This window comes from Lactuca serriola, chromosome 2 (genome assembly GCF_051521515.1).
Source record: "Lactuca serriola cultivar US96UC23 chromosome 2, Lser_US96UC23_V15, whole genome shotgun sequence".
Taxonomy (NCBI): Eukaryota; Viridiplantae; Streptophyta; class Magnoliopsida; order Asterales; family Asteraceae; genus Lactuca; species Lactuca serriola.
Window position 1 is genome coordinate 184,695,892 of NC_136409.1, and position 24,423 is coordinate 184,720,314.

General features: G+C 34.0%; 3 protein-coding genes across 3 annotated transcripts; 2 read left to right on the forward strand and 1 right to left on the reverse strand.

The window, feature by feature from the left end:
- Positions 1-6,614: 6,614 nt before the first annotated feature.
- On the reverse strand, positions 6,615-8,269 carry LOC145087696 (putative pectate lyase P59). The gene is made up of 2 exons (XM_079025727.1): positions 7,313-8,269; positions 6,615-7,227 (listed from the first exon to the last, which is right to left on the reverse strand). Exons 1-2 carry the CDS (start codon positions 8,039-8,041, stop codon positions 6,760-6,762), a joined length of 1,197 nt encoding a protein of 398 aa, XP_078881853.1. The 5' UTR covers positions 8,042-8,269; the 3' UTR covers positions 6,615-6,759.
- A 2,060-nt stretch (positions 8,270-10,329) lies between these two features.
- On the forward strand, positions 10,330-12,105 carry PIN8 (Auxin efflux carrier family protein). The gene is made up of 6 exons (XM_079028773.1): positions 10,330-10,835; positions 10,920-11,097; positions 11,196-11,281; positions 11,399-11,556; positions 11,664-11,740; positions 11,831-12,105. Exons 1-6 carry the CDS (start codon positions 10,337-10,339, stop codon positions 11,895-11,897), a joined length of 1,065 nt encoding a protein of 354 aa, XP_078884899.1. The 5' UTR covers positions 10,330-10,336; the 3' UTR covers positions 11,898-12,105.
- Positions 12,106-21,227: 9,122 nt separating this feature from the next.
- LOC145087699 (mitochondrial outer membrane protein porin of 34 kDa) lies at positions 21,228-23,469 on the forward strand. The gene is made up of 6 exons (XM_079025729.1): positions 21,228-21,384; positions 21,586-21,653; positions 22,191-22,301; positions 22,401-22,487; positions 22,599-22,807; positions 22,901-23,469. Exons 1-6 carry the CDS (start codon positions 21,336-21,338, stop codon positions 23,205-23,207), a joined length of 831 nt encoding a protein of 276 aa, XP_078881855.1. The 5' UTR covers positions 21,228-21,335; the 3' UTR covers positions 23,208-23,469.
- Positions 23,470-24,423: the final 954 nt, after the last annotated feature.

Consider the following 24,423-nt stretch of genomic DNA (forward strand, 5'->3'; position numbering starts at 1 on the left):
TTATATTAGATTATTAAAGCCTAATATTAATTTTTTATTATAAAAATACAAAATATCTTCATTTCTGGTTGCCATTCTTCTTCTGAAAGATTAAAGGTGTTGGTTATGGGATTATAAACATTCCTGGTTTTGTTTTTTAACTTCAACCAAGCTGAAAACTTTGACTTTAAGTAATCGTAGCAATTCTTCATTTGCTTTTGGTCCACAAAAAAATTATGTTCTTTTGCTAATTTTTCTGCTACAATCCTCTAAGAGAGCGCTTTCAAACTAACCCCTTCCCGACCATTAACTATAATTTCTTGCAAAGATGCTTCCAGAAAAACTTTTTCAATAGCTTCTACCTTCCAACTAATCAGAGGCTTCTTTTGTGACATGTCTAGTATCATTTCAATAACAAATCAACATATAACAATACAAATCAACACATAATAGTACAAATCAGCACATAACAATATAAATCAGCACTTAACAACAAAAATTAATGCATAAACAGCAAAAATCAGCACATAATCAACATCTAACAGCAAAAATCTACCCATAAACAACCAAAATCAGCACAAATAAGCACATAACAGCACAAATCAATCACAAATTAGCATCTAACAGCAAAAATCTACCCATAAACAGCACATAACAACACAAATCAATCACAAATCAGCCAAAATCAACTACAAATCAAGTCTCATATTTCAGCAATCAACATAATTTAGAAATCAATGAAGGTATTTCCGATTATAAATTTCACATACAAAAAACGACAGCAGATTTTGAAGAACAACAGGGGGAAAAACGAAAAAAAAAACATCAGAAAAAAAACAAACAACAAGGGCTGATGTCGATGCTGATTTGAGGCAACATTAGAAAAAAAACGAGAAAAAAATAGGAGAAAAGAGAAGCAAACGAACCTAATGTCGATGCTGCTGCTGGAGTCGACAATGGCGAGGCTGCGACGACAAGAGATGGCGATAAGGAGGGTTGCGGCGACGACAGGAGATGGCGATAGGGAGGAAGATCTTCGGTGGCTGGAGTGTCAATGATGGAAGCGACACGATTGAAGCGAGAGAAGCAGCCGAACACAAAAGGATTAGGGAGATTTTTTTTAATTTCAGATGGGCTTCCAAGTCTGAATCGGTAAGTGATAAAATTCAGATTAAGAGCCCAAAATAAGATGTAAACAAACGGTCTGAATCTTACCGATTCAGACCTACCCCTTATTAAGTGGTATTAAGATGCAAATAAACGGGGTCTTAGTCTTTATAGTTATGTTTTTCATTTGTATTTATTTATGTTTAATATGGTTATTTTATCGGCATTCAATGTTTGTTCCGATTTACTTTTTTTTTTTTGTAGTTTTTAAGGTAGGGATGAAGAACCGACCCGAGAACCGAATTCAGTGGAAAATAGGAACTGAACTGGACCGCCAGTTCTACCGGTTCCAAAAATCCACAAGAATATCGTCTCGGTCTCGGCCTGATCGGTTCTATCCGATTCCAGTTTCGGTACCGGTTCCGGCCGGTTCTCCGGTCCAAAATGCTCATCCCTACTTTAAGGTCCTCTTTTAACTCTTGGGGTGTCTATGAACCTTTTTTATAGGTATGGAGTATTGTATAAAATATAAAATGACTGAAAAATATAAAATGAAAAGAATTTTTAAAAAAGCTCTTAAAAAGTTAGTCTAATTAGTTTTTTTAAAAATGTAGTTTATAAGCTACTTTTTGGCTTGTCAAAAAGGTAGCTGATAAGCTACTTTTTAGCTTGTCAAACATTACAACTTAAAAAAACTCAAAAAATAAGCTAGTTATGATGTATCAAAAATAGTCTTAATACAACTTCTTCTTAACCTTTCAAAAGAAGATTTTAAAAAGTTATAATTTGTAAATTTTCTAAACTCGTTATGATTTTTTGAGTTGTAAAAGTCAATATTAATTTGAAATACCATTAAGATAAGACAAACATTTACGAAATAAAAAACAATTTATTGACTTTTTTTCCACCACAAAAACTAATCTAAATATTTTTTTTAAACTTCTTTTCCTAAGTCATAAATCAATAAATCTTTTTGTCTAAAAGTTATTTTGAAAATCAAACTTAAATGTCAAACACCCTCTAAAAACTATAAATAGTATAAATGGTAATATGTTATTGTATTACATGCGATCGACTCATTTTGGATGATCAAAACTTTATTATAACATCTTACAAGCTCTAAATTCAAACTAGGCTCATTTACTAATTACTATATTTTACTAATTACTATATAGGTACACTAAGGGGTCGTTTGATAGTTCCTGATTGGGTTAGAGCTGACTGAGTTAGGAGCTAACTGGGTTAGAAATGCTGACTGGGTCCACATCTGACTGAATTTATGTTGTTTGATTATTTATCTGACTGATTGTGCTGAATGATTAAAATTACCATATTATCCTTATGTTGTCATTTTGTGCTGGATAAAATAATTATACAAATAAAAATTATCACATTAAATCCAAATTAAACATACATAATTAAAAATCCAAATACGAAGTGTAATACAAAATCCAAATACACATTGTCATACATAATAAAAAAGTATATCATTTAACGTGAACCATTTGAAAGTAACTGATTAGCAATCTGATCACGCAAAGTAGTCATATACTCAACGGCTTCCGAACCCCATTCTATGCCTTGTATGTTTTGGCCCTCACTTCCTCCACCTCCCACATTAGGAGTAACCATATTGTTTTGTTCAGAGCTCGTAAATAGGTCATCTTCAATATCGTACTTCTTTATAAAATTATGGACCGCGACACAGGCAATGACTATGTCTCTTTGCACTGGAAAAGGATAAGGAGCCATACATTTTAAAATTGGAAATCTCGCCTTCAATACACCATAAGCACGTTCAATGAAATTTCTAAGTTGTGCATCAGCATGATTGAACCTTTCTTCCTTGGTTAAAGCTCTGTTTCTTCGAAAATCAGCTAACCAATACCTAGTATTGCGGTAAGGAGCCATAAATCCACGGGTGTTGGTGTATGCGGCATCACAAAGGTAATATTTATCTGTAGATGGGGGACAAATTAATCATATAAATAATATAGATAATAAAACTTATAGAAAAATGACAAACCTGGTGGAGGGAATGGAAATCCAGAAGTCGGATTAAATGCAACTTCTTTCAAAACTTTAGAATCGTGTGCTATGCCCTCCCATCCAACCCATACAAAGGTGAATATCATATCAAAATCACAAATTCCGATTACATTTTGATAACATTCACCTTTTCCTCTTCCCCTATAGCGAGTTTGTTCATCAACGGACACAACTGCATGTACAAGTGTTCCATCTAGTGCACCTAATGCTCCAGGAAATATGTTTTTTAGCCATCTATAACGTTCCGAGGTATTTCTTGTTGTATTAGAAGATGTTGGTACAATAATTTCTCTTGCAAAGCATATCATTGCTTTTAGCACTTCATGAAAACATTGATGAATTGTTTGTATGGAGTGGTGAAATCTTTCTTTAACAGCTCGAAAACGTTCATTATGTCCTACAACATGTAAAACTATAGCCATCTTCTCTTCAACGCTTATCGTCCTACTATGTTGCAACCAATTTCTTTGAGTAAAATGATTGCATAATAATACAAATGCATCTTGTGAAAGATGTATCATATCAAAACATTGTATAGGATCTCCGTGTATCAAATCTTGTGTATATGCATGCCCAGTTTCTTCCGATTCATTAGCTTTTATTCTTTCAATTCTTTTTTTTTTCTTTTTCGAACCAACATCAACCAATAGCATGAGAGTATAAGGAAACCTAAAAACTCACCTTCCTTATCCATATGTAACCTGATACATGTTAATACAAATAACATAAGTTTTATAACATAAACCATAAAATTAATCAATAACATTAAAATGGATGACATATAACTCCATAAAATAAAAATCCATAACATAAAAATCCATAACAAAAAAGTCAATACCAATTAACAATCCTAAACATAACACATAAACAACCTAAACTTAAAAATCCTAAACATAAACACATAACAACCCTACACATAAAAATCCATACCATGTACCATAATATAAATCCATAAAGCATAAAGACAAAAACATCCTAAAGTCATACTAAAGTCAACCAAATAATCCAAAATTCTTTCCCGCACTTTTCACCCACAACTCACAAGTCGAAGACTCGAGGCGTAACCAAATTTTCCTGTTACCAGGATTTTCAGCGAACAACATAAGTGCAGTGATGTACTTCGGATCAGAATTTCCCCACTCCAAAGCTTTCAATTTTTCAATACATTTATCCATCTCCTTGTCAAGATTATTAGTTTGCGCGAACGCCTGAGCCGCCTTCATAATTTCCTTGCCAACCTCTCTTATGTCATCATCCAGTGTGTTCGTGGGTGCATTTCGTTTTCCTCTTTTATTTTTAGACCGAGCAGACGTATCTCCACTTGCATGTGATGCACTTGTAGGTGGGGGTACTGTTGAAGCTGAGGCTGGGATATCCATTTCAGGTGGAGTATCTACCATCTCAATATCGTCATAATCTTGTGTAGTAAAGACTTCTACAGGATGAGGGAGTGTCGAAGATGGTCCCCAACTAGCAGCACCGGTCGAGGTTGCACCGTCAAACAACTGGGCGCATAGATCAAGGTAAAGGAGGGGTGCATTTCTTAATTTCTCAACCATCTTGTTCGACTGTTTGAAAAAATGATTTTATTATTATACTTTTGAAAAAATAATAATGTGTTTTAAATTAAAAGATTACCTTTGCCTCTGCTTTCCACTCTTCATCCGTCATTTGAAACGTGTTTGTAACAGGATTATAGAGATTCCCAGTTTTGTTTTTTAATTTCAACCAAACTGAATACTTGCTTTTCAAGTAGTCATAACGATATTTCATTTGTTTTTTCTCAACAACAAAGTCATGTTCTTTTTTTTTTAGTTTTTCAGTTATTGTATTCCATGAGGAACCTTTGAGACCACTATCCTCCCTACCGTTACTTGTTAGTTCTTTGATACATGCATTAAGAAAAGTTTTGTTGACAAAATCCGAAGACCAACTAGCTCTATTTCTCTTTTCTGCCATGTCTAAGGAATAAATGATAAACAGGTTACGCAAATATATACACATATTTGCACACATAAACACAAAAAGACGTTACACAAATATATACACCAATATACAATTTTGCACACATACATACAAATATATATGAAGGAGTTAGGTGGTGCATAGCATCAAATCATTGGCAACCCTCTTGAATTTGAGTTTTATGGTATGGAGTCGATGGCCAAAGTATAAAAATTCACCAAATGGCACCTGTACGAGTGTATATACCCATACTAGTAGTTGATTTAGTTCAATATGTAATTGATAGGAATCTTGTATTAAGAGTTAAGATGAATTTCAATTGGTACGTATTCGTATTTTCTATTTTACGGTAATTATAGAAAATAATTTATTACATATAATTAATTTACCAATGTTATTTTTGCTACTTTTTATATATACTGGAAATCCAAGTGATGGAAAAACTTGTTAAATTTCGTTTGATGACCAACAGATTTGTATATACACCAATATACACACAATTTTGCACACATACATACAAATATATATACATATACACATTAGTTTTGCTAAAACTTTACAATCTTGTTGCTTACATGAAATCATAAATCTGAATTTTTTTTTTTCTAATTATGAAATTTATAATTTTGCTAAAACTTTACAATATTGTTGCTTACATGAAAACTTGACATTCAAACTACCAAATGATATAAAAAAGATGACATTGACACACCTTCAAGAATTCATGAAAACTTGACATTCAAACTTCAAGAATTCATGACTGCAAGTTAGATCCTTGCCATCTCAAGGAGATACAATACCGCAAAAATATATGGACAATTATGGACAAATTTGCCCCTGATTATGGGGTATTGACAGAAATTACATGCAGAAAAATTTATCAAGATATAGACAGTTATCAAAGCATGATATTTGGCACTTTACATGAACACAGAAAACCAATGTTTCGAAGAATAATATTCTCAAAGCATGATATTTCCCTAAGAATTATCAAAGCATGATATTTCCCCTGACTATGAACATAGAAAAAAGCAACGATAAAAAAAAAACAAACCTGTTGATGCGTTGCTATTGATCACCGAGACTATTGTTGTGGATGATTCGCTGCAATGCTTTTGATCGATAAGGGAAAAGCTTCTGGCTCGTTGGCTTCGTCGATAGGAGGTTAACGGGGGGAAAGGAAGAAAGCAAAACCTCGTAATAGGGCAACAACGTTTTTTATTTTGGGTTCTATTTTTCTCGGTCCATCTAATTGAAAGCAAGGACCGAGTCCTATGTTTTTGTTGGACCGAGTCCACATGTTGGTCCCATTCCTATCCCTATCAAACATGCCAATTGGTATTTTTTGGACCCAGTCCCGCTTTGGACCCAATTAGATGTCATATCAAACGACCCCTAAGAGTGGATAAAAGGATTTTCATCCTCACACAAGTGTTTGTTTTTTTTTTTTTTTTTTTTTTTTTTTTTTTTTTTTTAAATAAAGAAAAAAAGTAAATATGAATCAGTAATGGCAACAAGAAGAATGCTTTCCTAATATATATATTAGATCAAAAATCAAATTTACATGTAAACTTTACACTTGTGACTCGTATACATTCTTAATTAAACCTTCCTACTCTTTAATTACAAATTAACGTGATCATGGCTATCTACAAAAGCTTAGCAGGGGACTCCCACCTTGCAGCCAAGGTTTGCACCCACAGATTTGGTGAGTTTGGCCACGCTCTCAGCCGGTTGCGCCGGAATCAATGGCGGACCCTTGTAGGTTTTAGCCCAATGCGGGTTTCCCGACTCCCGGAAATATGCTCCGTTCAGCAACAAGTCTCCTTCACTTCTCCATGTCCACTTACGCCATACCGATTCTGGAACCTGCCTCCTGTTCGTCACCTCCTTACACGCACCATCTGGGGCGATGAACCGATTTCCCTGGCTGATGATGGTGGCGCCGTCGCCACCTCCGATGGCGTAAGACTTCCATTGTGTGTAGTCGTTGTTGACCACATGAACGAACCCAAATCTCACCGCCGGCAGCCTCTGTGTCAATCCTTTTCCGAAATGGTTGTACGCAAGGGTCACCTTCATTATCTTGTCCTCCGGCATCTCAGCACTTGCACCAAAAAGCAAAGCCTGTACAACATACAATCAAAGTTACAATCGTTTGATCGGAGTGTACCGTCGGCCGCTGTGGGTGGTGGGTATACCGTACACGTACCTTGTCGTGCTTGACAAAATGGCAGTTGGAGATGGTAATATTGGTGGAAGCTGCAACGATATCGATAAGCCCGTCGTAACTGTTTGCAAAGGAGCAGTGATCGACCCAGATCTGTGACGATTTGAAGATGGAAATCGCATCACCATCGCTTTTTCCACGGATACCGACGTGGTGTGGCTCCGATCTGATCATGCCACCGGATTTCTCGACAATATCGTACATGTGGACGCCATGAATAATGATATTGCGAACGAATTGAAGCATAAACCCAGCCCCACCGGAAATATGGACTTCAAAACCACGGCCATCGATGGTTTTATCACAAGTAAAAATAAGCTCCTGGCGGAGCTTGATGTTCATAGTACCGGAGAAGATGATCCAGAGTGGTTCAGGCAGGAGGACGGCGTGGCGGAGGGTTCCCGGCTTAGGATTAACCATGTCGTTATCGGAGCAGTCATTTACAACATAAATTCTCCCCAATTTTCCGCCGTAGGTGCCATGGCCAAACCCTTTGGCGCAATCAGCAAGGCGTTTCCGGTTCTTAGCCCAGTTGGGATCGCACCTCCAGCATTTGTCGATAGCGTTGTAGGCTACGCAACCATTCTTTTTCTTATCGACCAACCTCCTGTCAACGGCGGCAATTTCAGACATCGACGTCGACGACGATGGGATAATTGCAGCAAGTATGAAATATAGAACAATAACTGGATTACATCGGATCCCTTCCATTTTGGCTCAAAGACTGTTAATGGAAGAAATTAATTGTCGGGTAGCTAGTCTGGTGTGTATGTATCTGATCTTAACTCGGTTTTGATGTTAAGACCAGATCGTTTTAAACCAGTCTAGCCACCATAACCAACATGCTCCGGTTTATGTTATTTTTGAAGATGGTGGGTCGAGTAAATGAACCAACTTGGATGAAATATGTGCAATTTATACTCCATTGAACCCTGTAACTTATTTTCAGAAAAATGAGGGAGTCCATTGGTTTGTGTTTTGTAGTTTTGGATTCACCATACGTTTTATCGTTACTGGGTAAAGAGAGATTAATGGCCATGAAGAGAAGTTGTTGCTATATTAATTAAAGATATCTACCCGCTAAATACAAAAAATAACAATGTATTTTTATTGAATTGTTTATTTTAATTTATCCAAAATTGAGCTGTATCTATTGTATGAGAGGTGAATCAGATACTCATCTCCCTCAAACGCATTATATGAGAGGTAAATTAATTAGATACTAGCTAGAGGGAAATTACAATCAAGGAAAACTCAACACTCTCATTCTTGAGACTCGAACCCGACTTATATGTTACTGTATTTCCCAAACCACAAACATGTTATTTCCAAACCATGATCGAGCTTTGAGAACTCATTAAATTGTTTATTATATCATCTTATTTTTTCCTTTCGCATTGTACCTTGCAAAGGTATACTCGGAGCAATACCATCCAACTATATCAGTTATTATTTTTGAGTAGTTATATACTTATATAGATCTTTTGGTCGTATGATGTCTTAATAAGAAAAAAAATGTAGATAATTCGATAACTTTTTCATAATACATTCCACTAATATAAAAAAGAATTCAAACATAATACTTTAATAAAAAAGTAATAGAATTTTGATGCTAGCATACAATATATCATTATTTATTCAATTTATAGCCCTAAAAATAATCTACTAAAAAAATAAACATAGACATGTAGTTGTACACTTATACTTGAGAATTGATACATTGGGCCACATCTCAATGGTTAAAAAACACTCTGGAAGTTGGAACCTTCCAACGTTTATATCTTATGAATCAAATAGAAACCGGATCAACCCGTTTTCCAAATCAAAAGCGGGTCAAACCTGGCCCATCGGGCACAACCCGAGCAAACTCTTGTAATTCATAAATCTCTATGAACTATACTAATATAACTACGTGAAGAAAGAGTAATTTTGTTGGGTCATTTCTGGCAAAATTTCACATATGAAAAGCAAAATCACAACAACACTTATTCCAACACTTTTGACCATTTCAAGCAAAAATTCTGCCTTCATGAGTTCATTTATGTACTTACTGTTTATCTTACTTACTTCATTTGCAATTCATATCTTTATTCTCCATGTTAGGTCTCTGAACCATATCTAAAAAGAAAGATCATAAAAGCAAAATGATAATCACACAATGAAAGAATTCTTTATTACTAAAATACATGAATCCATTGGCCATTCTATAAAGACAACCCTATTGAACTAGGTTTTAAAATGAAACACATTGGTCCACATTTGTGCCAAAAGAATTATAAACTAATGGGAACAAGCACGACCAAAAACTGGTATCAAACTTTTGACTAACTGCTTGACTAGATTTTATCATCTTTAGTTGAATATACAAGTCTTTTAGTTTATGTATATATTTATAAAATTAGTAAACTTTAGAGTAAATTACATTTTTGGTTCCCGAGTTTAACCGATTTGTCGATTTTGGTCCCTAAAGGAATTGGGTTGCAGTTTTGGTCCTTATTTTATTTCAGTATTTCATAACATTTTGGCCATGGGTCATCTATGTTAAGAGGAGAATAAAATACATCGACAGATTGACGGTAAAAAGTATTGGGCTATTAACATAGTCAATGTAGGGACGAAAATCATTAGGAAACTTCAAAAGAATGTCCAAAATTTCAACCCCATTTTTGTAGGGTCCAAAACCGAAAAAACCATCTAAACTGAGGACGAAAATTGCAAATTACACAAAACTTTATATAATTCTTTTGACCATATCATAGAGAAAGAGACAAACATCTGCATTATTTTCAGGAAGCCTGTTCTTGGTACGGGCTAAATGAACAAACAAGAAAGCTTCACTTGGAAGATTTTACACTACCTTTTCTTGATGGATGATTAAACAAGGCAACTAAGAAAGCAAAAAGATCCTCCTCACGGATGCTTATATACTTATATATATATCTACATATATATATATATATATATCATAAACAATAGTAAAATCCAATAAACCCACCAAGACCAATTATGATTTCCCTAAATGATGTTTATCATATTGTGGCAGCCATAATTCCATTATATGTGGCCATGATCTTGGCTTACGTTTCTGTAAAATGGTTGAAGCTATTCAACCGAGACCAATGCTCGGGTATAAACAAATTTGTTGCTAAATTTTCAATTCCTTTGTTATCTTTTCAAGTGATTTCCAAAAGTGATCCTTTCAAGATGAACCTCAAGCTAATTGGTGCTGATGTTCTTCAAAAACTCATTGCCTTGATTATGGTTGCTATAATTACCAAAGTTAGATCCAATGGACACTTAAACTGGATCATCACAGGTATTTCTTTGTCAACATTACCCAATACTTTGATCGTAGGGATCCCGTTACTCAAGGCAATATATGGAGATGAAGCACATGTGCTTCTTGCACAGATAATTGCATTACAAAGCCTAATTTGGTACAACTTGTTGTTGTTTCTCTTTGAGCTTTCAACTGCAAGTGAAGCTCACACGATAGAAGCACAAGGTATTTATCTGTTAAAATGTTGGTTTATTTTTTTTAAATTAACTTTTTGTTAATGTCATCATATCATCTATTGATTGACTCAAGGGGATCCAGAGGTCAGGCAAGAAGCACAAGAAATTGATGAAAGGGAGGGGACAAAATCAAGAACTCCAAAAAGAAGAAGACTGATTATCATTTTATTAACTGTTGGGAAGAAGCTTCTAATGAATCCTAATTTTCATGCAACTGTAGCAGGCATTGCATGGGCAAGCATAAGTTTTGGGTAAGTTTGTAAAAAGTTTTTTCATTACAAATACAGTAATTAGGTCAAATTTATTAAAGAAACAATTAGCATGTTGAACTGATAATTAATTAGTGTAGGTGCAATGTGAAGTTGCCAAAGGTGGTTGAAAATTCGATAACTATATTGTCTGATGGAGGACTTGGAATGGCAATGTTTAGCCTAGGTAACAACATATATAATATATTAATTTTACTTGTAATATATATAAAGTTGTGAAATTATTATAAGATATAGGATTAAAAAAAATTAAACTTTGCTAATTTGTATTACTTGATCACAGGTTTATTCATGGCATCACAAGCCAGTATAGTAGCTTGTGGTACCCGATTGGCCTTATTAGCAATGTTCTTGAAGTTCATTGTTGGGCCTGCAATAATGGCAGCACCCTCCATTGCTATTGGATTAAAGGGTGTACCATTTAAAATCGCAGTTATACAGGTAATTGTTATAGGGTTATACCATGTTTTTGTTTTCGTTATTATATTTATAATATCATCAAATTTAGGATACGTATAAATCAATTAATAAACAATATATTGGTCCAGGCAGCACTTCCACAAGGAATTGTCCCATTTGTATTTGCCAAAGAGTATAATGTTCATCCAGATATATTGAGCACTGGGTATTACGATTGTTGCTTATTTCTACAAGTAGAGTTGAGGTAACAACATGACAAGTAATTGACTAATTTGGAAATATATATATATTACAGGATAATCGTTGGCTTGCTTGTGGCATTGCCAATTGCGGTGGTGTACTATTTGTTGTTGGGATCATAGGTAATGCACAGAAGGCAGGAAGTGAGGGAATTATATGTATGTATGTATGTATGTATGTATATGGCTTGTGAAATTCTTTTATTCATCTGATAGAAAGCTTTCGGGCATGCGAGAAAAATAACCTAATAGAATGGGATGGTAGAGATTATACAACGTGTGTGTATTGTGCATATATTTGTTCAAACAAATGATTGAATAAACTAGCAGCTGGCATACCAAGAGGACAAGAATAAAATATTAATTATCATATTTTATCTTATATATATATATATATATATATATATATATATATATATATATATATATATATATATATATATATATATATATATATATATATATTATAGAAATGCTAAAGGGTTCATAGTAATTTTAGAAGACTTAAGATCTACATGCTCTAACTCGCTTAACTTCTACTGATGCACATTACCAATAGACTCCATGGATACAATTGGGCAAAACCATATATGTAATTTGATATAAAATTAGACATTTATTCAAGTTAAGAAGTGATCATGCATCATTCCAAGAATGGGTTTTTTACTATAGCTTTGATCTTGATCATCATATCGCTTGAAATAAAATCCGTAAGTTGTATCTCGGAGAATAAGGATACACTATGATGGTAAAGTCATTATTCCATGTGAGAGAATAATAGAGAAATCATAGAGACGAAGTTTTGGGTGTATATCTTCTCACATGTTTGACGTCTCTCCATGTGCATTTATAGGTGTGGGTGTATGAGTTGGTTTAAGAATACTATACCTTTTGTCTCATCACATATAGATTGACTTGTTGGAATAAGGAAATTTCGAAAAGACAGATAATGGTCATTTCATATGCCTCGGGCATGGCCTCAACTACCTTGGGGTCGACTCGATCGACCTTGGATGCCTTGGGCTTAGCCTCAACCTTGCTTGCCTTTGGCTTGGCCTCCTTAGATTAACCTTGTCCTTAGGATTGGCCTCACTCACTGATGAAGGTGTGGTCCACCGTTATCTCCATAATTTGAAATGACATGAAAACTAGACAATGTATTCATACTATATGTACTTTTGGAAAATTATGCATTGGCTAATTGCATTTCCATCTTTAAACTGTGTATAACATTTAATGATCTTTTGAGTAACATTTGGAAACTATTTAATATATGCATTCATATGGAAGCATTCGTGAGAAGACTTGAGTACTCTAGATATTGGTGGACAAGGAAATCGAGAAGTACTTTGGTATAACTATATAAGTACACTTATATTGTTGTATTCTTGGAGGAAATTTGCGGGTTTTGTACCCTTTTCAGAAACCACTTGGAATTAGGGAGTCAACACCTAAGAGTAGCCCTTGTGGACGTGTAAACATGTGAATTGGGTGCTACATGTGTAACACTTGAGTACTTGCATCCTTCCTTGTTAGGAAAATAATGTAAACATATCTTCATAAATCGGGAGTCTTCGTAAAAAGGAATGTAAATCGGGAATCTAGGAAAAACTGAAAACATGTTGTACATTGCGTTTATATACACTATCATCTTTAAATGTTTGATATGCATTTATTTAAATGTATCTTTGGAAGCTAAGACCGATTAGTATGGGTCATAACGAGAAACGGAGTGGCTGACCTGGATGGCCACAACGCCGTCATAACGGGGAACCCCCCCCCCCCCCCCCCCCCAACTCGTTGCATCTCGTCGAGCAAGTCTCGTGGGCGTTGCGACAAATTGAAACGGGAAAAAATGAGACTGTTGGCTTTAGTGACCGTTGCAAACGGTCGATATTTAAAATATTTTTTTTAACCTATATATATATATATATATATATATATATATATATATATATATATATATATATATATACTTATTTTAATTCACTTTTTACATCTTTTTAACATTCTCTCTATATTTTATACACTTTCTTAATCAAAAAATGGAGCAAAACTCAAACCTCCCCCCCCCCCCCCCCCCCCCCTCCATCATCTAACCCAAACACACAACCTCGTCTCTCGGATTCGCGGGTTATGAAAATTATTTCAACCTTTTATTATCTCAAGACTCACCACAAATCTCATACCAAGGCGCCGCTTCACCGTCACTGCAATTTCTCAACTCACCTTACCTTCAACAAATTCTATTTGGTCAAAACCAAAATTTACAACAAAATCTTTTCCCTACTTTTGCTTCGATGCAACAAACAACCAACCAACCATCACCTACAACACAACCATCGGCTCAAGTGGAAGCGGGAGGTAGTAGGAAAGGGAAAGGAAAAGGAAAATCGAAAGTGAAATCAATACCGGTTGAAACAGAAAATGCAGACGTTCCACAATATGGTGGACACCGGAGGAGGAATATTTTTTGACGGCGGCTTGGTGTGCTACTTCAAAAGACGAACTCCGCAGAAATGGAATGAAGAAAGGAGCTTATTGGGGGGCGGTGCTCAACAAGTTTCACACTATTTTAAAGAACAATTTGTATCGCAACAATGACATGTTGAGCAACAAATGGGGTTAAATAACTAAGCGGTGCAACAAATTCAATGATATTTACAACCGGCTTGAGGCGCAACAGCAAAGCGGAACCAACGACTTCGATTTGTTCAAATCCGCTAAGGAACAATATCGGGTCGAAATGGGACATGTTTTCGACCTTGAAAAATCATAGGAGTTGTTGTGAGTGGATCCAAGGTGGAATAAAACGCCTACATCGTCGGAAGTTCAATCCAAAAGGTCGCGCAATTCGAGCTCGGTCGACGTGTCGGACATACGGACTCACATCGACCTAAACGCCGACATCGATGAGATCCCGGATGATATCGATGAGATATCCCCACCACGACGACCGCCCGGACGCGACAAAGCGAGACGCGCTGCAAGGCATGCGGAGGAGGTTGAGGCGAAAACAAAAGAGGCGGCATAAATTAAAGCGAAATTCGACGAACACAATTTATTAATAAAAGAAAAAAATGACTTGAAACGTCGTCATTTGGAGTTCCTAGAAAGGCAGACACGAGAGAAGCAGGAGCAAAAAGAGAGGGAACTAATGACACATCAGTTGTCAATTCTTCGGACGAGGACGGTGTTGTCAATTCTTCGGACGAGGATGCTTTGCGCCTGAGGATCTAGCAGTGCTACAAACAATGAATGAACAAATTATGAAGAAATATTTGGGTTAATTAGGATTGTTGTGTTGTTTTAGAATTGATTTGAATGATATTTTAGTTATGATTTTAGGTTTAAAATTATGTTTTTTTAATTGTAATCGTTCTATAGATTTTAAATATTATGTCTTTTTTGTTATTAAAATTTTATGTTTTATAAAAATATATTTATTTTAATGATTAAAAAAAACATAAAATGGAAAAAAAAAACAAAAAGGAAAAGAAAACAAAAAAGAAAAAAAACAAATTCGAACAAAAAATCAAAAATAAAACATATTGATTTTCAAAAAAGTTGGTATTGCATCTTGTTGTCCATTTCCCCACTTGGTGTTGTAACATCATTTGTTTATGTGGCATGTGAGGTGGCACAACTTGATGTTGCATCTTGTTGCCCACACCTAATGCTCTAAGTCGATGTTTTTATGATGAAAACTTTTTTTTATAGAAAATTGTGTGTTTTAGGAAAAGTGAAAAAAGTTTTAAAGTGGTCTATTTAAATGTACTTACATATGATGTCTAACTCCTTTATAACTCATTAGGATTTCCAACCAAACCTACTATTTTTAACTTGTGACCTAAATGATAGTTATCAATTGAAATATATATAGAAGGTGAGTATTGGGAATGAAAATTGGAAGATTTTTAGAAGCCTGAAATAATGGATATACTATTGTCTTTGATATGAACGTGTTATCCCTCCTACTTGTTTTTAAACATTGGGAAATTAGGTTTTAAATAGTTGGTAAAGTTGGTAAAGTCTGGGAGTATTTCACACTATTTCTAAAGTAAAAGTTAGATACAAAACTTTGGAAATGGTATTTCTAAATAGAACCTATGAGGAATGTTTCAGAAAATTAGAACTATATTCCATCCTCGAAATTTAAAAAATAACCTGCCATATGGAGCCTAATATTTAAACAATTATACCTTATTTGATCCTTCTTGTCAAAGATAGGCGTGTAAATAGTCATTATTGATTGGGTGAGGAGGAGAAGGCATCCAAATGAAATATGAAGATATAATAAGTAGGGTCAACCCTAGGGAAGTTCCAGGAGTGCTTAAGAACAGGGCCCACGAACACATAAGGGCCCATTTTTTCCTATGATCGTATCGTATTACGCTAGTAGTATTAGGTCTAAGTTAATGTTACTACTTACCTATCATGGAAGATGATGCCAGACGCACACAAGTGGGAAATCAAAAATTCGAGGGGGAAAAACGCTTCGACTCTTGAACACATGGAGCAAAATTAATGATGGCTACTATTGAAGGGTCTACAATCCTTGATAGAAGCAAGCAACAATTCTATTTTTTGTTTAAAATTAGATTTGGGTTATGATGTTTTTTTTTTGTTGTCGGATCGCAGTGGGTAATTCAAGAACTCTTCATGTTCTTACTTCATTTTCTTTCCTTGATGGATTTGTTCAATGTTTCATTATTTCATACAATGTGTCGATTTTGTGTCAGATTGTTTGTATGCTTTTGGACGATCAGTTAGTCAATCTCGATTCGATGAATCGTCACAAACAGGTGTGTTTGGGTAGTCTATGTTTATCTTTCATTGAATTATACTCCAATTTTGTTTGTTGTTTTTTTTTGTCAATTTCATGAATCAGATGTGGTGTATGGTTTAATGATCTTATGGTGTGTAATTTGGTAGACTTTCCTATTCTTTTTTAAATTAATAAAAATTAATTACTTTTACATGTAAATTACCGAACTAGTGATTTATGACTTAAAATTAATTGAAAATTGAAATGGGTTTCTAGGGGATTTCAAGATTTGTGAATATAAGAGATGGTTAAGGAGCAACTCCATTACACTTAGTTGCACGTCAATAACACACTGTTGTGTTCATATACTTTTAGATAAAGGAGCTCTTGTTTGCGCATGTATCGGTGGATGTAGGTAACATTTCTTCTCAAGTTTCTGATTTATTGTTTGTATCTACTTTTTTTTTCTTCCCCTTACCCCATCCTTGTGGGACTTAGGTATTATTGTTGTTATTAAATTATCTTATAGTTATTTTTCTTTTTCTATAAGTTTACAAAATCTTGTGGTTTCGATTCCGAAAATTAGAAGCTTTGAGTTTCTTTCATATTACTTCTTTCTTCACTAAAATCAGAAGCATTTCACTGAATCATAAGCATTTCACTGAGTCAGAAGCCACAATATCCTACTAGATCTGTCACTCTAACTCTCTAAATTTTCAAAAATCCAAGCAAAACATATCCCAAAATCTCCAATTTGGCTTGAGTTTTTAAAAAAACATAAGGTACAAGGAATTTTATATATATTCTTTTTTATTCATGATTCATATATGACAAGATAATTCATTATCTTTTTAATGTATTATTTACTTTCTGATTTTTTTACAGGTTTTTAGAAGGTCTAAGAATCTGAAGAGTTGTAGTATCTAGAAGGTCTTAGAAAAAATTCTTAATTTTATTATCACAATTGTAATCTCATATTTTTATTGGTGTTAAATAGACCCAAGTTTATTTTTGTGTATTATTTTTTAATGACTTATGTATATTGCAATTAAAAATGAAAAATTATAACATCTTGGAATTAATGAATAATTTCATTTGCTTAAGCTTTTTCATGAGAAACCAAATGGTTAAAATATTGGTGGTGTCAAACAACTCTTTTATTGAATGAAGAAGATATAAAAAGTATGTGATTGCTTATCCTTGGTGTATCATATGACTTTAAAAAAACACAATATGAACTCTTGGATATTTGCATCAAATATGAATAAATATGCGTTAAACAAGTTAAATGAAATTAGCATACAACTTTTTGATCTTTAAAATTTTAAGGCTTATTTTTTAGTAAATTGTACAGGGCCTTCAAAATCTTTGGGCCGACCCTGATAATAAGTTAGACACAAACTAGTTTCCTCTTCCCAAGGATATTGTAAAACCCCTTATACAAGTTTTTTGAAATAGCAATATACTAATAAAAATATTTCATTCAGTTCATACTAACATTAGGAACCTCAATTAGATCATAATAAATATCAACTTTAAACTCATAAGATGTAATTCAAATAGGTACAAAAGAATGTAAAAATGATCAAAGTCCAAGCTTAACAACTATACAACTAGTATGTCATCGATTATCCTCGAGTGTCTTGTTTATCTTTCTTATTGGTTGATTATACATTACATAACTAGCATGTCATCGATTATCCTCGAGTGTCTCGTTTATCTTTCTTATTGGTTGATTATACACTACATATCACATGGCATATAAGTATTATACTATGTAAATATGAGCCTAGTAAGTAAAACTTTCCACTTAACAATAAAACATTTCAAAAGAACATTAATAAGTTCGCTAAAGGGCATTTACTCGTATACTTGATAGCCCTTCAAGAAAACATATGGTTAGAAAAAACTAGCAATTCAAATGATATCAAAGTACAAATATGAGGTTCTCTTTTCTCTTTCATAAAAGGCATCAATATTCAATACATATGTTCATAAACAGAATCGTTGACACCGTGTAAGCGACACTTGAAAGATAACAAGTGAACCTTGCAATGGATAGCTAAGCCTAATGGTCTCTCAGCATTTAAGAGTGATATGATATTCAATAATGTCTTAAGACAACAAAAACCTCTCCTTATTTCTATGTATATGTCAAAACATAATAATATAAGAAGTAGATAATACAACTTATTATGAGCGTGTGCAAATAACTCATAATACTTACCTTGGTAGTGTAGATAGCTATCAGAAAGGATTCATTTGGCTTGTAGCTAGGAAGTTAACAAACCCATACATTGGATAACTACACATAATACTATAAGTTGGTTTATCAATTAAGATTGCATACACTTAGTTAACTTCGTATGTCCCGCTAACCCTCTTATATTATCCATAAGAAACTATGAAAGCAACCGAATGATCACAAAATGAATTAAAAAAATACAAATTTTCATGTAATTTGACAACTTCATAGGCACAACTCATGTAATTATATGTCTCCCTTTTTGTGTCGAAGTCTTGAAATCAAGATATAACTCCATCCATTTTGTGCCGAAGTCTTGAAATCAAGATATAACTCTATCCATTTTCGTTGTAACACTTTTGTAACTACTTTGGGACCTATAATAAATTTAATGTGTCAAAAACAATGTTTAAACACAACATTTATTAACCATTGGTATCATTTTTTAATCTAATTCATGTTTCAAACTCAAAAACTCCATTCGAGGTCAAATAAAGCTCGTCATTTTCTCTCTCAAAATTCATTTTTTTTGAGGAATTATATATTCACTAAGCGTAGGCGCTAAGCAGCCAGTGATTGAGTAAGATCTTTGAAATTTGGATTCTATCAAACTTAGTCAAGAGTTAGTGAAAATCGGTCAACCAAGGTGAAAATCAGTAAAAATTGTTAAATTGTAACAAAAAAATAGTATCCTTAATTTATCTATTTATAAGCCTAACTTAAAAGTCTTACAAAAAAATAGAAAAAAAAAGACTTACATACCCCTCTCTCATCACTCATATTAACACTGTATACTTTTATTATTTTCACTACTTTGTTTAAAGAGAGCATATAATATGAGTTTGACTCTTAAATTACTTGCTTCATGTAATTATTAATCATGGTTATTTAACTATTTTTATTTTTAATGTTATCGGTCACAATTAATCTTCAAAAAATAGGCTTTTAACAATAGAGTGTTTTAGTCCGATATTGATCTTCGTCTTAACCAACTAGTCGCTAGTCCCCGGTTGACCGAACGACTAGTGTCTAACGACTTTTACATCATTCTTTTCCTCCCTTAAAAGTTTTAAGGGTGGGAAATATTTGGTTTAGAGCCGAAATAATCGATAACCAATCTAAATCGAAACCGATTCCGGACCAAACCAAATTTTAATTTGGTTTCAGGCCAAACCGAATTATAAATTTGATTTTTGGTTTGAATTATTGTATCATGATGTTTGGACCAAACCAAATCAAATTACCTTATTTATATATTAAGTAATTTATATTTCGATATTTTAAGAATTTAAATACTTTAATAATAAATTTAAACTAATAATACGAATTACATTACAATGATTAGAAATATCAAAATTTGATCACGGTGGTTGTTGCAAACACTACGCCTTGTGTGCGGTTAGAGCAAGCTCGGCTCTCTTTCCCTCTCATGGTAAGCATGAGGGGGACAATAATCTTACTGAGCTGAGATGTGGTAAATTCTTCCTTACTCCCATCAACCTTATGGTAGTAGAGTTTATAAATAACAATGGGTAATTAGTTACTAATTTAAGGTTCTAAATAATATTTATCTACTTATTTTTTTTTTTCTAGTTTACACATTTTTTGTCCCCATTTTTCTCTCTATTGTTTTGGTGAAGAAAGCCACACGTCATCTTGAGATTAACATTTTTCTATATTCTGTCGTCTGTTGTTGATGTTTAAATTTCTTGTGCATCTCTATCCGAAATATGTAAAAGAAAATACTTCCATGCCTTACACTGTCTATCCTCACATAAGCCTCTCCTTTCTACTACTCTTTGGCCACACCCCAAATTGGGCCCCATGTCGGTGACATAAAAGGTAGTTTGTCCAATTTTATTTTTACTACTTTTTGAGTTATTTTATCAAGCATATATATTGTGTATATTGGTAAAATAATTAAGGATATTTTATATTTTTTGAATATAGCTCTTGAAATACTTTGATGACAGGACATTTCTTTAGTCGTTTAAAGGGTAAAGGAAATAAATTAGTATCATGAATTCATGAGGCTTTCTCTTGCTTTTTGCCTTTTGGCCCAAAGAAAAAAAAATAAAGGCGATGCCTCGCCCAATTAAAATATAAATCCACGTGTAAATTAAGGAACTTCCTAAAATGTCCTCATCGCCATCGATATAAAATATAAATCTATTTCCTATGCCACTTCCGATCTACGGCCAAAAAATAACCTAAACACCGCTCTCTCAAATCGAACGGTCCATAATCGACCGAAGCGCACGTAAGAATCACACCTTTCAAGAGAAAACCCACGACTTTTCCTTTATTCCAAACCCAAAATTATCAAAACCAGAGCTGTAAACGCAATATTACTTATACGTCGTGCATTTAAGTTTGTACACTAAACTAGGTTTAGCTATTTTGGGTATAAAAAGCGTAACCTTTGTCTTTCCCCAATTTATATAGCTTAGCGTTGTTTTTCCGGTGTTCTTCAAGCCCCCTATACGTCTCTCTCTCGCTGCTTGATACTCTGTTTCTTGTTTTGGGTCTCCATTTTAAGCCAGAAATCATGGGTAAAGGTCCAGGACTCTACACCGAAATCGGCAAAAAAGCCAGAGGTTCGTTTTGTCTCGTCATTTATTTATGAGATTGTATAGTTCGATATATGTGCGTAATCGTGTATAGAAATATACGTGTATAGTAATCCATATTCGATAAATGTTTGTGTATCGGCACCTTTTTCCTTATATTTGTGTTTTGTTGTTGGAATTTTGGATCAAAATATGTTAATTTTGAATCTGTTATGCTGTGTGATGCAGATCTTCTATACAGGGATTACCAGGGGGACCAGAAGTTCACCATCACGACCTATTCTCCTACTGGAGTTGTGAGTTATTTTTTCATTTGTTATTGTATTTGTAGATCCGTTGAATCGTTTTTTGTATCGACATTGATAAAAGGCACGTCAGTAGGCTACCCTGTGTGAATGTAATTGATGCTTATGTCTTTTTCAAGTTCTAAATTGTTAATTTGAAACCATCCATATTCCATCCGTCATCCATGTTTCTGTAAGAGATGATTAATTATATTATTTCTCATCTTTGAGAAGTAGAGATTGGTAGTGTTCGTCTCACATTTTCAGGATCAATAGTTGTAGTTGTCTCTTCCATCTTCTCCCTGTTTGACTCTCTTCAGATATGAATATTTCTGTTAATGATGATTGTGAATTGGTGATCTAACATTGACTCTTTGAGAATGTTATGAGTAGTGTACTACTTGAGAAAACAAATGAAATTGTACATCAAGAGCTGCTATAGTTTGTATGCCATTTGTTTAAGAAAATGAATACTATGCGATATATTCCTGCATTTGTTGATGTGTCAATTGCATCAAGACTTGTATTCTCATTTTCCACACCATGTAGGCAATCACATCATCTGGAACGAAAAAAGGTGAAATATTCCTCGCTGATGTGAGTACACAATTAAAGAGGAACAACATCACTGCTGATGTCAAAGTGGACACCAACTCCAATGTACACATCTCATCCCTTTGTATATACTACCTTTTTTTGTTTATTTAACATTTTCTTTGTTTTTCAATATATAATTAATATTATCTGCAACATTACCAGCTCTCCACAACCATCACTGTTGACGAAGCTGCACCTGGGCTTAAAACAATACTCAGCTTTAAAGTTCCTGATCAAAGGTCTGGCAAGGTAAGTAATAATCTAATCTATATCTATATCTATAAATATAATCTAATAAATTTAAAAATGTTTTGTGATTAAATATTAGTTGTAATTGTAATTCATTTATATACTATATAGCTTGAACTTCAATACCTGCATGACTATGCTGGAATCTGCACAAGTGTTGGGTTGACCGCAAACCCAATAGTCAACTTTTCTGGTGTTGTGGGAACCAATGTTGGCTCAATTGGAACCGATGTTTCATTCGACACCAAAACTGGAAATTTCACCAAATATAATGCTGGAATTAGCTTCTCTAATGCAGATCTTATTGCTGCTTTGACCCTGTGAGTTCTTTATATTATTATAAAAAGAATATCATATCCATCTTTTAGAATACTTGTTTTGATGATTAATTAATTAATTAATTATTATAACAGGAATGACAAGGGGGACACGCTGACTGCATCATACTACCACATTGTTAAGCCGTTGACCAACACAGCTGTAGGTGCGGAAGTCAACCACAGCTTTTCTAGCAATGAAAACACGATCACAATTGGTAGCCAGCATGCTTTGGACCCATTGACCACGGTCAAAGCTCGGGTCAACAACTTTGGGAAGGCAAGTGCATTGATTCAGCATGAGTGGCGTCCGAAGTCTCTATTTACTATTTCAGGTGAAGTTGACACGAAAGCTGTTGACAAGAGTGCAAAGTTTGGTCTTGCATTGGCTCTTAAGCCCTGAATGAATGAATGGTAACAGGTTAAGTCTTCTATGAGTTGAAGGGGTTTTGTTTTGTTTTGTTTTGTTTTGGTGGGTATAAAAATAATTAAATTCCATGAATGTTGGTTGATGTTTAGTTTACCAAAATTTTCTGTTTACCCATGTTAAACATGGATGGTAATTGATTGTCAAGTATTGAGTCTTCTGTTTTCTGCCGAAGAAAGTGTTCATCTTGGTTGTGCTTAGATTTCATATATTTATTCATTGTTTTCGTGGTTTTAAAGGTGATTATGCTTTTTCATTCCTGTATAGTAATGTAATTGCATCTTTAGATAAATACTCAATGACGGTGGTGTTGCCTTACCAAGTAATTTTAACGAATGGTTACGATTAAAACGGAAGCATGCCCCATTGTTTTAGTTTTATGATAAGAGGTCAAAGGATTTGACCAAAAAAAAAAGAAAAATCGAATGGAGTAGTTTTGCCTTACAAGCCTTGGTCAAATCAGACCATGTCAGTCATTGGGCGTAGGCCCAACGGACCTTTCAAGTTAGTGGCTTTAGATGTATGTGGGTTGTTGGTCTCGCTAACCAAAATCAAATCCGACCAAATCATTTAGTTTGGATTTCGATTCCTCGTAGTCTGTTAAATACATGTGAAATCGCTACCCTGCAAACTGATAGGAAACGAAGGCGTTTAAAGGATTTAACAGTTGTCTTCCACATTTGAGATGGGTCCTGCAAAATGTGTAAAATCTGTAGTTATTGAGATGATTTTTTGTATTTTTGACTAATTTTTGTCAAAAACTTACAAAAAAAAATATACTCTTTGAACTTTCCTTTTCTTTCTAGTTTTATTAAGGAGTAGTTTGATAGTTGCTGATTGGGTTAGAGTTCACTGAGTTAGAAGCTGGATTAGAAATGCTGACTGAGTTTATGCTGTTTGATTATTTATCTGATTGATTGTATTGAACGATAAAAATGACCATATTATCTTGGATCAAATAATTATAAAAATACAAATTATCACATAAAATCCAAATTAAAATACATCATTTAAAATCTAAATACAAAATGTAATACAAAATCCAAATACACATTGTCATACATAATTAAAACCTATGTTGAAAGAAAGAGACTCCAACATCATAGCATTGGTAAGAAAATATTTCTGCAATTTGAGTGATCCATATTTGGGAGAGACATTCTTTGTTTGAATATCCAGCCTCCTTAAGTTA